Source organism: Choloepus didactylus, chromosome 6, assembly GCF_015220235.1.
Source record: "Choloepus didactylus isolate mChoDid1 chromosome 6, mChoDid1.pri, whole genome shotgun sequence".
In the NCBI taxonomy this organism is placed as follows: domain Eukaryota; kingdom Metazoa; phylum Chordata; class Mammalia; order Pilosa; family Megalonychidae; genus Choloepus; species Choloepus didactylus.
This window is the reverse complement of record NC_051312.1, coordinates 150050371-150064954: the sequence shown is the minus strand read 5'-3', so window position 1 is coordinate 150064954 and position 14584 is coordinate 150050371. Positions and strand designations below refer to the sequence as shown.

At 40.9% G+C, this 14584-nt stretch overlaps 1 protein-coding gene across 2 annotated transcripts in view; it reads left to right on the top strand.

Moving 5' to 3' along the window:
- The window catches only part of PRDM10 (PR/SET domain 10), a 105897-nt gene that overhangs the window by 65670 nt on the left and 25643 nt on the right, over positions 1-14584 (top strand). For both annotated transcript variants that reach the window (XM_037841957.1, XM_037841956.1), the window contains exons 12-14: positions 7426-7773; positions 9215-9370; positions 14099-14278. In XM_037841957.1, coding sequence (XP_037697885.1) covers positions 7426-7773; positions 9215-9370; positions 14099-14278 — 684 coding nt within the window. The remainder of the gene's footprint in view (positions 1-7425; positions 7774-9214; positions 9371-14098; positions 14279-14584) is intronic.

The window sequence follows — 14584 nt, the reverse complement described above, 5'->3', positions numbered from 1 at the left end:
CTCGATCCCCTTCTTTTGGAAGAAAGTGTTAACTATTTTTCAGTGTCTTTGTGTCTATGGCAGACAGGGATGGTTGGTCCCAGATTTGGTCCATTTAGCAATGACACAGGAGCCTGGATTTTGGCAGCTCCTGCGCTAGTGTAAGTAGGTTAGCAATCTGGCTTCCTAAGCTTGCAGACTGGAACTGGAGAAACTAGTACTTTTAGTTATGATAGTTACTGATCCCTTAAGTCAGACTATTCTGTGCCAGTAACGTCGTAGCTCTCGAGTGCATTTTGGGTGACTAAATTTGGTCATTACAGTTGCCAAGGGGAGACTGGACAGTGTCACGACTTGTCAGTGAAAAGGGCCTGTGTCCAAGGGAATACGTCAGATACAACCACATGCCCAGGGAAGTCTTGAAGTCAAGCTCTAGGTTTGGGAGCTGGGTGAATGTCTCATTTTGTACCCCATGTCTTGGCTTTAGACTGCTGCTGCAGGCTGCCAGGACTTCTAGTTCACGTGCATTTTCTCTTATTATTTTACAGACAGAACTTGAATCTGGGTTAGGAACGGCAGGGGCTACATGTGGAAAGATATGGTTTTGTGGGATGAGTGCCTGTACTGACAGTAAGCCTATGTATGTGGCAGCTGGGAGTATAAAGACTTTCACTAGCCCATTATGTGCAAGTGAAAGAGACTGTATAATTTCCCAGCCTTCACTATTTCTAGATGGATGATTGCTTTAGCTTCCGTTATTCGCCAACAGGCTAGAAGGGACCTTGAAAAAGAGTCTAGTCCATACCTACATATAAAAATGTGTTTAAACATTCATAGCCATACGATAGCTTCGAAGGACTCTTAAGAATTCTAACACTAAACAGCCTTTATGAGGATCCTGGAATTGAAACACATATAATCAGTTTCCAAGGGAAATGAATATACATTAAAAAGGATATGTAACCATACTTAAGTATAGACCAGAAAGGCAAAAAGCTGTTAATGAATGCCTTCCCATTCATCATTCTACTTTATTTCCCAATCTGCATTTCTCTCTTGCCCAATTACTGTCTTTTCTGCTTTGACCATTCTAAACAAGTCCAGAGAAATGCTTACCAGATTTGATTTTGTTTTTTGAAGGGAAAACTAAAGCCCACATGTGTGGTGATGTTGTGGAGGCACTAGCACAGTCTAGTATTGTACTTGTGTTCTTGAAGGAGCTGGGCTGCTGGTTTCAGTACAGGGTACCCTTGTGTCAAATCAAGAGCCATGTAAATGTGGCTTTTTTTTTTTTTTTTTTTTTTTAGAATATATATATTTTTTATTGCCTTATTTTTTTTTAATTAAATTCAGTTTTATTGAAATACATTCACACACCATACAATCATCCATGATATACAATCCACTGTCCATAGTATGATGACATAGTTATGCGTTCATCACCACAATCTATCTCTGAATATTTTCCTTACATCAGAAAGAACCAGAACAAGAATAAAAAATAAAAGTGAAAAAAGAACACCCAAATCATCCCCTCATCCCACCCCATTTGTCCTTTAGTTTTTATCCCCATTCCTCCACTCATCCATACACTACCTAAACGGGGTGTGATCCACAAGGTCTTCACAATCACACTGTCACCCCTTGTAATCTACATTATTATATAATTGTCTTCAGGAGTCCAGACCTGCTGGGTTGGAGTTTGGTAGTTTAAGGTATTTACTTCTAGCTATTCCAATACATTAAAACCTAATAGGTGTTATCTATATAGTGCATAAGAATGTCCACCAGAGTGACCTCTCGACTCCATTTGAAATCTCTCAGCCACTGAAACTATTTCGTCTCATTTTGCATCCCCCTTTTGGTCAAGAAGATACTCTCAGTCCCACGATGCCGGGTCCACATTCATCCCCGGGAGTCATATTCTGCATTGCCAGGGAGATTTGCAACTCTGGGAGTCGGGTCCCACGTAGAGGGGAGGGCAGCGAGTTCACCTGTCGAGATGGCTCAGTTAGAGAGAGAGAGGGCCACATCTGAGCAACAAAGAGGTACTAAGAGGGAGACTCTTAGGCGCAATTACATGCAAGTTTAGACTTTCCTTTGCGGTAACGAGCTTCATAAGGGCAAGTCCCATGCTCAAGGGCTCAGCACATCAAACCGCCAGTCCCAATGTTTGTGACAACATCAACACCAGTCCAGGTGAGGATGTCCAACACACCCGCACCTTCCCCCAGATCCTCGGGGCTGGGGAGGGGGAGGCTGTAAACATATTTTTTATTATCTGCCCAAATTACTCTGGGGTGTGTCATTATTTCACTCCAGCCTATACTAACCTACCGTATCTCACTTCCTATCCAAAGTTCCATGCAATTGTGGTGTCTGAACAAATCGACTGTAGAGTTGTACCGTTTAGAAAATTTAGATCCTGTACCAAATAGATATCTCTTCCCTTAGTCTCATATGGAAGTTGAAGTTTTAAAACACAATCAGTTTCAACCTTTACCCTTTGGCCTGGCTTGCCCTGGTCTTAACCAGACCTGCTTCATTCATATCACTAATTGAAGTCTGGGCTCTTTTTCAGCTTTTTTTTTTTTTTTTTTTTTTAACAGTGGCTGTATGCACTAATATTGACATTCATATCTGCCGAGCTCTAGCTCTGAGTTTCAGGTGTCTCAGAGATATGCATTGTTCCAGAGACCAATCAGGTTATACGCTAGGGGATCAGCATCTCAAAGTTTAGAGATAGGCATTACAATTCAGGGATAGAGTTAACTGCTGTAAGAGCTTACAATCTAGGGACTATTACAATTACTGTGTCCACGTTAGGCTATGTTCTAAGATTCAATTCTGAGTTTACACATTGTAGTTAGTCCATATTGGTGAGGCATCATCCCTCTCACCATGTTTTCTCCAACACTTTTACTCCTATATATATATTTTCCTACAATTTTATAGAGTTATATTCAACATGTGGCTTTTGAAGATCAGTCTTAATGGAGCTTTTTTTTTTTTTTTTCCCCTCTCACCCATTGTAAAAAGTAGGGCTATGTATTTTTTCATCTTTTCTCTCCAGATTGGTAATGACCAACTGAAGGGAAGTCTTCCAATCCAATTGGTAATGTAACTATTTTTCTCTCCTCTAATGCTGCCTGCTCAGTTGGAGCTGCAGGTAGGTTTGTTTCCTGTGTCTCACATAACAGAATGTCATTTAAGTGTTTGCCTGACCTGCTGTTCTTTGCAACCTGTACTTACTAAATCCCGGCAGAAACCACCATTTGGTTGCTCCAGTAGATACAAGTTAATTATGAATAATGATAATTTATTTGCAAACAGAATAGTCAGTAAATTGTGGGACTCATATGCAAAATGAAGGGATAGGACTAAGTGATCTCCAAGGTCCCTTCCAGCTCTAAAATAATTTGAAAGATTTAACTATCCATTTAACACTGGGCTAGGTTCTCTGAGGGATACAGTAGAATTTTCTCTAGAGCCCTGCTCTCTAGGAGCTTACAGTCTAATCGGGGAGATGATTCTACTACCAGGCAGTTTACAGTGAAGTGCTAAGTTGAGGAAAGTCTAGTTTAATTGCTCTAGGAACTTGGAAGAGTGAAAACCAAGAAAGATGGAGGAGTCAGGGAACACCATGAATGAGGTGAGACTGAGACTGGCCCTCGAACATGGGATGGAAGTTAGATGGATGAGAAGAAGGGAGAATGTTTCAGAGGAGAGCAGCCAAGCATCAAAGTTGTCCAGACACAGGACATGTGTCTATGTTTATGAGACGGTGAGAACACTAGCATGGCCGCAGTGTGGGAGGTCAGTTGAGTAGGGGAGAGATATGTTGGGCCTGGCTAGCCTACCAAAGGCTTTGAAAACTGGGCAGAAAAAAGGCCAGAGAAAAGATGTTTAAAACAACAATAATTAAACACGATTGATTTCCTTTTTCATCTGGTGTCAGGGTCAAAAGAGTATAAACATTGATCAATAACTTGGTTCCTTTAGCTAATAATATCAAATTTCAGAAACATTTCATGGTCTTTGTCTGCAAAGAATCTGTTGTCTCAGAATTCATTTCAGTGTGAATTGATGAATTTCTCATCACAGATTTAGCAACTATACGGTTTTTACATCCTTAGGGTATGTGATGTGCCATACAATATGGTGTGCTTGAGTAGCTGGAACTCAGAGAGCAGAAGATGCATTATCTCCCTCTGTGCTGCCGCCACCATTTTTCATGATTTCTGCTCGAGACATGGACGAGCCCTGGCTGGGAAGGACAGAACATACCTTACAGTAGAAATAGCCAGCAAGTGGGTCGAGAGATGGGCATGGTTTCAGCCCTTCCACTACCCTGTAATTTGAGGATAAATTAGATCAGAGAAATACAATCTAGTTCCTGAGTACTTAGACAATGTTCAGGGCTCCATGGAAATTAAAAAGAGGATAAGAACAAGATTTGTTGATAGAAGTGAGAAAGTGGAGCCAGGTGGCTGCTCAGTTTAAATCAGTGTCTGAGGGCACTCAGGCTAATCAGGAATGACAAGACTGATTAACTTAATGGACCAAAACAAAACTGGGTTCTGGCTTTGGCCCTCAAGGATAAATGGAGTCCCCAGCCAGGCCAAGATCAATCGTCCTACATTGTATCAGTCCTTGGAAACTTGACCAGCCTTGGATAAAGGAAGTGATTCTTCCATGCCAAAAAGCACTCTAAATCTTGAATCTCTTAACTGCGGGGTAGCATTTGCTTACCAGCAGTGTTTCCATAAAGCTTTTTTTTTTTTTTAAATTTTAATTAGAGAAGTTATGGGTTTACAGAACAATCATGCATAACATAAAAGTTTGAAAGTAACCAAAATTGTGAGAGCTTTTATGCAACACAAGTATCTCTCCAGATAGAGTGAAAAGATGAAGTGACAGCTAAAAAGTGTCATGAAATGATTGAAAGCTCTGTGGCTGATTTGAAAGAAGTTCTTTCTATTCTTGAAGATCTCTGAAGATGCTATAGAAAAGACTTTGAAATAGTGTGTGTTTTTTTTTGTTGTTGTTTGTTTCCCATGAAATTCATTTCAGTAATTCTCAAACTTCTATTGAATACTTTCTACGAGCTTAACGATTTATTAAGTGCCCTAGATACAAAGGAGAATAAAATGTGCTACCCACCTTTGAGTGGCGCCAATCAACTTTGGAAGGCAACACAATTACTTTATGCCTACTCAAGATAAATACAGAGGCAACGTCTTAAAACATCTCTCCCAGGCCTGTTAGAGAAGCCCTGGGAAAGAAGTTTTCTGTTATATTGGACCTATGTTCAGCATTTTCAGAGATTATTCACTTCACCGAATCAAAAATAATAATCTTGGTTTTTCCCCTAGATGATTATTTCACATTAAATTTGGTTTGGGAGTTACGACTTGTAGGTGACTTGAAATGAGCTGTTCATGGTACTGTTCAATGTACTTTCTTTACGGCACAAATGATGCACCAGGGCGTCCGTCAGTCCTTCACTTACTATTCTGGTGTAGCTGCATGGGCATGCCCATTCACAGAAATATTTTTCGAGGGATTTTTTTTTTCCTCCCTCATAGCTGTCTAGAGCTTTCCCCTGGATATTTTGAGGAACTTATGAGTGACTCCACTATGGTATAACTAAAATATTGATTCTATATTCTCTGCGTGAAAAATGATCCTGTTGGTCTGCTCTTGGTGGGGCATGCGTTGTTTTTCCCATAATCGTGGATGAATTTGCACTGAGTACCTGTATTTTCTCACTTGGATCCCCTTATAACAGTTGCGTGAGTTTATAAGATGGCTAATCATGAGCAGGGCAATCTGTGACTGAAAAAGAGGAGCTAAACTGACTGTTCTAGACAGGGAACAAACGACAAGCTTCACTCTGTTAGCATGGCGTCCTAACCAATGGAACTAACTAGCTAGAGGAAACTTTGTCCTCTGGGCTTCCTAAGTAGGGAGTTATTAAATGTATGCATTCCATTCATGACGTATGCTCATTTATCGTATCTCATGAAGAAATGCATTCACATAAATTCCTCTTCTTCCGTTTCCCTTTCAGTTCTTTTTAAATTGTGATATCATCCACATACCATAAAATGCACCCTTTTAAAGTCTACAGTTCAGTGGTTTATAGTCTATCCCCAAATGTGTGCAACCATCACCTCTCTCTAATTCCAGGAATATTTTCATTGCCCTCCAAAAGAAACCCCGTACCCATTAGCAGCTCACTCCTCGATTCCTTCCACCCCCTTCAGTTCTTTTTATTACCTTCTTTTTGCTAAACATTTTAATCAAGCTTCAAATTCTTTTTCTCAAGTACTTCCACAAGTAACATTTGGCCAACTTGCTCCAGCCTCCATCATGCCTGTGTGACTCACTCCCAAGACTTTTCTTCCAAATCTTCCATTTTTATCCTACCCCACTCTAGGGTTTGTTTTATTATACATGGCCTCTATTTGAGAGCACCTTTTGAATGCTACTTAAATCCTTTCAAAAGAAAGCACATACATAAACACACATACACATGCATCTTTTTTTTCTCCTCTTGCCTTCTTTTTTAAAAAACTTTTAATTTAGAAATAATTTCAAATTTACAAGACAGTTGCAAAAATAAATATGAAATCCATACAGAGAACTCCAACATACCCAGACCTACCAACGTCTAACATTTTGCCACGTTTGCCATATCATTCTATCTATCTTTCCATCTATCCATCCGTCATCTAAGTATTTATCTATTTTCTGAACATTTGGGAGTAGGTTGTATACATCATGCTCCTTGAACACTTCATATTTCTACATACATTTTCCAGGAACAAAGATATTCACTTATGTAACCACCTTCAATACAGTTATCAAGTTCAAGCAATTTAATGCTGATATAACGCTTACAGTCAACCCTCATCATTTAAGATGAACTTCTTTGGGGATGACTTCATTTTTTTTAAATGCAATTTTATTGAGATAAATTCACATACCATACCATCATTCAAAGTGTACAGTCAGTTGTTCACAGTACCATCATATAGTTGTGCATTCATCACCACAATCAATTTTTGAACATTTTCATTACTCCAAAAAATAAAAAATAAAAGTACGAATAAAAATAAAAATAAAAGTAAAAAAGAACACCCAAAACATCCCATACCCTTTCTCCCCCTCTTTTATTCATTTATTTTTATCCCCATTTTTCTACTCATCTGTCTATACACTGGATAAAGGGAGCATGAGCTACGAGGTTTTCACAGTCACACGGATGACTTCATTTTTAACGTCTTCACCAGAAAAATCTTCTTTCAGCTGTGTATCGTAGAGTTTAAATTTCTATGGAAAGTTGGTGATTGCAGGGATCATCCACCCCTCTCTAAATGTGTAAGCCACGTGCACACCTAATTTCCTCACTAAATCATCGTATTTTTGTATGTCTTTCAGAATGCAGCTCTTCAGCATCTGTTTATTCGCAAGTCCTTCCGGCCCTTTAAATGTTTGCAGTGTGGGAAGGCCTTCCGTGAAAAGGACAAACTGGATCAACACTTGCGTTTCCATGGGCGGGAGGGGAACTGCCCCTTGACCTGTGACCTCTGTAACAAGGGCTTCATCAGCAGCACATCCTTGGAGAGCCACATGAAGCTCCATTCTGACCAGAAGACTTACTCTTGCATATTTTGCCCAGAATCCTTTGACCGCCTTGATTTGTTGAAAGATCATGTGGCCATTCATATCAATGATGGCTACTTCACCTGCCCAACTTGTAAAAAACGTTTCCCAGATTTTATCCAGGTGAGTGCCTCTCACTGAGATTCCTGTATATTTACTTCTTTGGGTAAAAGAAACTTGCATTTTTATCCCTTCTTTGGAACAGCTTTACAGTCAAGCACAGTATTTCTTCAATCAAACTACTTCTGATGAACAAGATTGTTATGACCCTTACTTGTTCAAATCAGACTTTGAAGTGTAGACATTTAAGTTATATTGCAGGTAATAAACACCAGGTCTGATTTTAGTTTTAAGAAACTCTTTCCTAATCCTCGCCAATACCCATTACTCCTAATGTGGACATGTAGAGCCTGTTGAAAGCATTCTCCCATTTCCTGTGCTAGAAACCTCTCTTCCCTACCATTCTGGTAGCCTGGCTTGCATTACTAAGGTCATGCATTTTGGAAGGAAGCAGAGAGAAAGCTGGTATACAATATATTTTCATAATAAGCCCCAACTGTCTCCCCTCTACTATAGTCTTTGCCGGAGCAAAATAGGGGAAGATAAATTCCAGAGTATTCATGATTTCACTTGAGCTTCAAGTGATAATATTTTTATATGCTAGATAATGAATAATTAAATCTAAATATCCAGTAAAAATCCAATTTTTTTTTTTATTACTACCAGTGCAAAAGGAGATTAGGATGTAACCATAGTACTGTTAATTTAGGATCTTGGAAAGTTTCCCATTTCACCCAAACAGAAAAGTTGTTTTAAAGCTGAATCTAAAGGCAAAAGAGACTCAAAATAATGAAGCGAAGTGTCTGATAGGAATAGCTTGATATTACTCACAATTTAGCTCCCATCCATGGCTCTTCATTGGATATTCATGGCTAAGAGAGTTCTGAGACCATATTCCTTGATTTAAGTTACCTAAAAATGAAGGGAGTAAGTCCCAATTAGGGAGAAATGACACCAGTGTTACTTTGCTCTCATAAATGAGTAGTGTTTTCTGTTCATCTAACTCATGTCTTTAATTTTTCAGAGTCTGATTTTATAGAAAGATGCAAAAGGACCATTGACTAAAATGGGCTAAATTGCTTCTATACATGTTGGAGGCAGAAAAAAGTGGAAAAGACTGATTTACATGTTGTGTTCCTGTAGGTAATTTTTAGCAAGGTTCATTTAAACCCAGAGGAACTTTCCTTTTAATCTTAAAAAAGAAAAAGAGAGAAAAAATTAAAATGGACTCCAAGTGATCAGGACTCTGACCAAGCACATACTCTTTCTCTGTCTCCAAGCCACATGGGAGGTTAACATTTCTAAGGCTTTCTGGCTGCTCGTTTTGATCCTCTGTGACAGGGATAGAAAGCATGATCGAGGCCAGTTACCACATCTGATTGGATTCCATGTCCTGGTTGATGGAAACTCATGGCCACGTGTCTGGCGCCCTCTAGCGTCGATAAGCTGCCCTCTGCCATGTCCTTTGGCGCCCGTGTCCCCTGACTTTGTGTCTCCACTGCAGGTGAAAAAGCACGTGCGCAGCTTCCACTCGGAAAAGATCTACCAGTGCACGGAGTGTGACAAGGCCTTCTGCCGTCCCGATAAACTGCGCCTGCACATGCTGCGACACTCGGACCGCAAAGACTTCCTGTGCTCCACGTGCGGGAAGCAGTTTAAGGTACCCTAGCCAGCGAGCAGCCTGTTGGCCGCTTCTGGCCACTGAAGAGTCAAGCTAAGAATAAATGCCTGTCGGTTTATCTCCTCACAGACTTGAGATGCATGAAAGCCTGTGGGCCTTAAGTTCAATTTAGTTATTATAAAATTAAGGGGAAAAAACTCACCAAAATTTCCCTAAATTCAAATCCCCAAACAAATGCAGCGATGATGAGTCTTCTGCTTAAAGAATCCAAATGGATAACAGGGTAGCACTGAATTGCTACTGAGGAATTCCCATAACAATGTATTTACTTACCACACAGATCAACGGATTTTTTTTTTTGAAGTTGTAGGTGAATTTTATTTCAATCAGAACATATTAATATAACCATGATACAGATCGACAAAGTTTATAAATGAGAAAGTTTAGTTTTTTTGTAGCTAATATTTAAATAGAGATGTAGGAATAAAAATATGAAGGGGAAAAACTCATGGGGTTCATTATCTATTGATAATGTTACAGTGAATAGTAACAAAAAGTCCGTCTGTGAACAGTAGCATGTGGACATATATTTTTTAAATTAATTATTTATTCTTTATCCTTATTTTAAAAAGAGTTCCCTTCCAGCTCAAAAAGAGGGTTTCAGCATATTTAGGTCAGACACATTTTTCCAGTTTGGAAAAATGTAACAACAAGCAAAATGTTTAATTTGGTCAAAAAGATAATTTTAAAAATCCTGCTAATTTGACTCAGCTATTTATTATTTTAATGATAACAAAAACACCTGATATTTATGAAGTGACAGTCCTTGTGCTAATCACTTTAGTGCATTATGTAAGCATGATCTGTTAACACGCCCATTTTACAGATCAGGAATCAAATCAACAGATTGTTATTGAGCATTTATTATGATTGAGATTCTGGTAATCGAGCTCTTTGAAGGATCAGTAACCTGCCTGGAACATAGAACAAGCAAAAGAAACACTTGTGGGAGACTCAGAGACAGAAGTTAAACAAATGTGAAAACAATCAAATATGCTTCATTGGAAAATCAGATGACTCTGCAAAGATGTCTTTCAGAGACATGCTACTGAATATGATTGTAGGCCACACTGTCATGGAAACTGGAAAAGAATCATAAGTGGATTCAGGAGGGAAAAGCTAATTTAGAAAGGATGTATTTGTGAAGAGTGTGAAGACATTATGACATTCAAAGCTTGAGTTTTATAGAATGTGTGTCATGGGATATAATCTTGACTGCTTTCCCTGTAGAGAACTCTGCAGGGAAATCTGATGTGAAACATATAAAAGGGTCTAGGTCTTTCTTCTGTTTTTAGCTTAATTTTTTTGTTGCTTCTTAAAAGAATTCTATCTAAATGGATCCCTGTCTTGCGATGCTAGATACGATGACCATCCATCCATCCTGTCCACTCAGCATTTTCTGGTGATCTATTTTGTGCCAGATTTCATCATTTTAGGACCTAGGGATATAAAAAGGGTTTCTCTTTCCATTTTCTCCTCCATTTTCACCCAGGATTCAGTTGTGGAAGCAGAACCACTAAGAGTATTATGGAAAAAGGTTTTATTATAGGAGAAATAACTTAATTATAGGAGAAGATGGAGAAGGAAAGATGAGAAAGGTGACGCTGAAGGAGCCCTGGTGGGGGGTGAATGGGAACTTAGTGGGAATCGGGGAGGCCGGGCAGACTCCTCCAGCTTCCAGAGCCTCCTGCATCGGGGGGTGGGGTGGGCGTGGCTGCTCTGCAGGGTGGGCAATCAGGAGAAAGAGCTGGCTGCTGAGTGGAGAGTGGGGATCAACTGGGATCCACAGGCCCCCTGCACCCAACACCGCCTCCACCACCTTGGCCAGCAGAACAGAGTGTTGTGGTGCTTCACTGCCACCTCCATCAGGTGGGAGCTTCTCTTCCGGCTGACTCTAACTGGGGGACAGACTGGGCAGGGCATTCTGCTTAAACCTGGTCCCCTGTAGCCTGGATGACACAGTTCAAGACCACCACATACCTGCTGTCCATTTTTCAGACAACAACCAGAGGAATTTTTCTTGAGACCAAATCTGATGTCATGTCCCTGATGAAAAACCCCTTAAAAGCTCTCCACTGACTTCAAGGTAGAATCCAAAGTTCTTGTCATGTTTGAGGCACTGCCTGACTTGGCCCCTAAATACCTCTGCAGTCCCCCTTTCTCCTTGTCCTCTGGATTACCTAGGTGTGGTGTATTTTTTCCCTTTGGACCTTTGAATTTGCTCTCCGCTCCCAACCCTCTCCCTGCTTGAAGTAAATAATTAGCTTCACAGGTCATTTCACCTGGCTGCTGATGTTACTTCACATGAGGGGTGTTTCTTGATCTCCCCCAAACCAGATTAAGTGCTTCGTCTGTGTATTCCCATACATAGACCCCATTCACACTATTTATTATACTTACTCAGACCCCATCACATTCCTTATTATACTTTATTGTAATCCTCTGTCCTACTAAATTGTAAGTTCCATGTGGGCAGCATATCTAAAGACCAGTAGGACCTTTTGACTGCAAGGACCTCACAATTTAATAGAGAAATTAGACAAGTAAATTTAAAAAATTATTAGTAGTCCTGTAATAGAGAAAAGAATAACATGCTATGAGAGGTATTAACTCTAATTTGGGATAAAGGGAAATTTCGTAGCTAAGACGATGCTTTTGAATTCACTCAAGGGTGGGGAAGGGTTTGCCAGCTAGGAAAGGGATGGGATGAGGACTGGGGGAGGGAAAAGTCACTCAGAGCAGAGGGAGCGGCAGGGACCAAAGAGACACCATGCTAAGAAGAAGGTGAGGCATGGAGAGGGTGCGGGAGATGGTAAGGGTGTGGGTTGAAGCCAGAGAAGCCCATTAAAGCCAGCTTGCTATGCAGAGTAATTAGTCTTCTGAGGACACAAGCCCATAAGTGTTTTGGAGCAGGACTTAAACCAAAGCCGAGATAGTGGGCACGGAGAAGAAGCCCGTCTACAGTCCATACAAACATCTGAGGGAGAATTGATAGGTCCTTGCCGATGAATGAAAGGGTGAAGGACAGATAGTGAGGAATTGGAGCCTACAACTTGAGAGGCTCTATGTTTGGGAACAAATACATGTGGCTGGCATCTGCTGGTCCTTTGCTTCCGGGTTGTGTTTCAAAATGGCTTTCTCCAAAATATTTCTGGGCTTCTATCTTCGCTGCTCCAGGGCAAACTCTGGGCTTCATCTCTTAGCTTGCATCTCCAAATGTCCTTCTGTCCACATCTCTAAGCATCTCTAAGCATCAGCAAGCATCTTGGTCTGCTCCTAGCATCTCTGTTGGCTCCCAAGTGTCTATTAAAGGACTCCAGTGATCTAATGAAGACCTACGCTGAATAGTCAAGGCCACACCTTCATGGAAGTATCTAATCAAAATGTTTCATCTACAGTTGGGTGAATCACGTCTACGTGGAAACAACCTTATCCAAATATCCCACAAGATTGGAGTAAAACATGGCTCTTGGGGGGACATAATATATCCAAACTTGCACAGCGCCCATCAGTGTATGTCACCCACCAGGGATGCTCACCGGAGCTTCAGATTGAATCCATGCCCTGCTGGATGGAGTTCAGTGTCCAGCCCCACTTACCTTCCCAGGGCTGGGCTGGCAGCACCTGGCTCAGAGCTCCAACCCCCTAATCACAGGGTTGCACTTTCTAGCCTGGCTACCCACCCACTCTACCTGCCTCCTCCCGTGGCCCCTCCCTACCCTGAGTCATCTTCAGCATCAACTTCTAGGGCCGACTATGAATAACAAAGAACCTCCTCTGAAAAAATTCTCTCTTGGGCTTTCCAGGGACAAGGGCAGATAGGAATGGGAAGAAAGAGCAGTTGAGTCTGTATCCATGTAGCAGAAGAGAGAGGAAGGGAGGGAGGAGGGATGTCAGGGAGCACGCCAGCACTGGAACTCAGCACCTAGCATAGTTCTCGGTACTTGGCAGGCATGCAAGGAATATTTGTTGAATAAATGTGCTGGGGGGGAAAGTCCCTGTACCAAAAGATGGGAAGAACTGTTCTTGTGGAAAGGTTCAACATCACTTCAAAATCAGTAAGAGTTTAACTATATGTCCAGTGGCAGAGAGCCTCACTGGTTCAGGGAATTGGCATTTTTAAAATTTGGGTTTTTACCTGAGTTGGGCTCTATGGAATTACCTGTCTCTATGGACTCACTTCAACTTGTATCACTAGATTAGGTCATCAAAGCAGGAGCTGTAACCCAGAGCTTAGGCTCCATCCATAGCAGGCGGTGTAATTGTTTCCTTGAACTTCTAAATCCATAAGATGAGAGGTTTTTACTTACTTCATGTAGAATCTAGGGGAACATCAGGTTTGTTAAAATGTGTGGGAATTGCGTAGAAACATGACTTTGTAAATCCAGTAGTACCTGTCAATATTTATTCAATTTGTCTTATGGTTCTTAATAACAAATTCATTCCAATATCATTCGATTTCCTTATATAAATGCAAAGTCTTTCTTCTCAAGAATCATCATGTATCTTTTGAATTTAATGATCATTTTAAACCACAGCTCATTGGTAGGCACTTATTTGCTACAGAACAGAGTAATTCTGACATGTCTCATATGTCCCAGCATTCCAGCATATTGTGGTAGGGTGTGGTTACTGCTAACTTTAATTTTTTTCTTTCCTTCAATTAAAATTTTTCTACCTCCCCCCTTTGCAAAACTCTCTAAACAGCGAAAAGATAAACTTCGGGAACACATGCAACGGATGCATAATCCTGAGAGGGAGGCCAAGAAAGCCGACCGCATCAGCCGCTCGAAGACCTTCAAGCCTCGCATCACGTCCACGGACTATGACAGCTTCACGTTCAAGTGCCGCCTGTGCATGATGGGCTTCCGGAGACGCGGCATGCTGGTCAGTCAGTGTCCCCGGCTGCAGGCCCCGGCCTCTCGGCTCCTGCATTCTGTCTGATGAAGGCTTTGCATTGTGTTCTGTACTAAATTATATTTGTCAGAAGGTATTGGATGGCTAGGGGAAAAAACCAGAGGCTAACAATGCCCAAGTTGGAGATCTTTCCTTTCCCATCTCCCTTTCCTCTTTTACCAATATTCTTTCCCGGCAACCTCTTGGAGGTCACTTTTTCTGTCGCTTTTCACCACGAATTTTGTTTCTTTTCTATTTTATTTCCCTCTTCTCTTTCATGTTCCTGTGTACACTTTC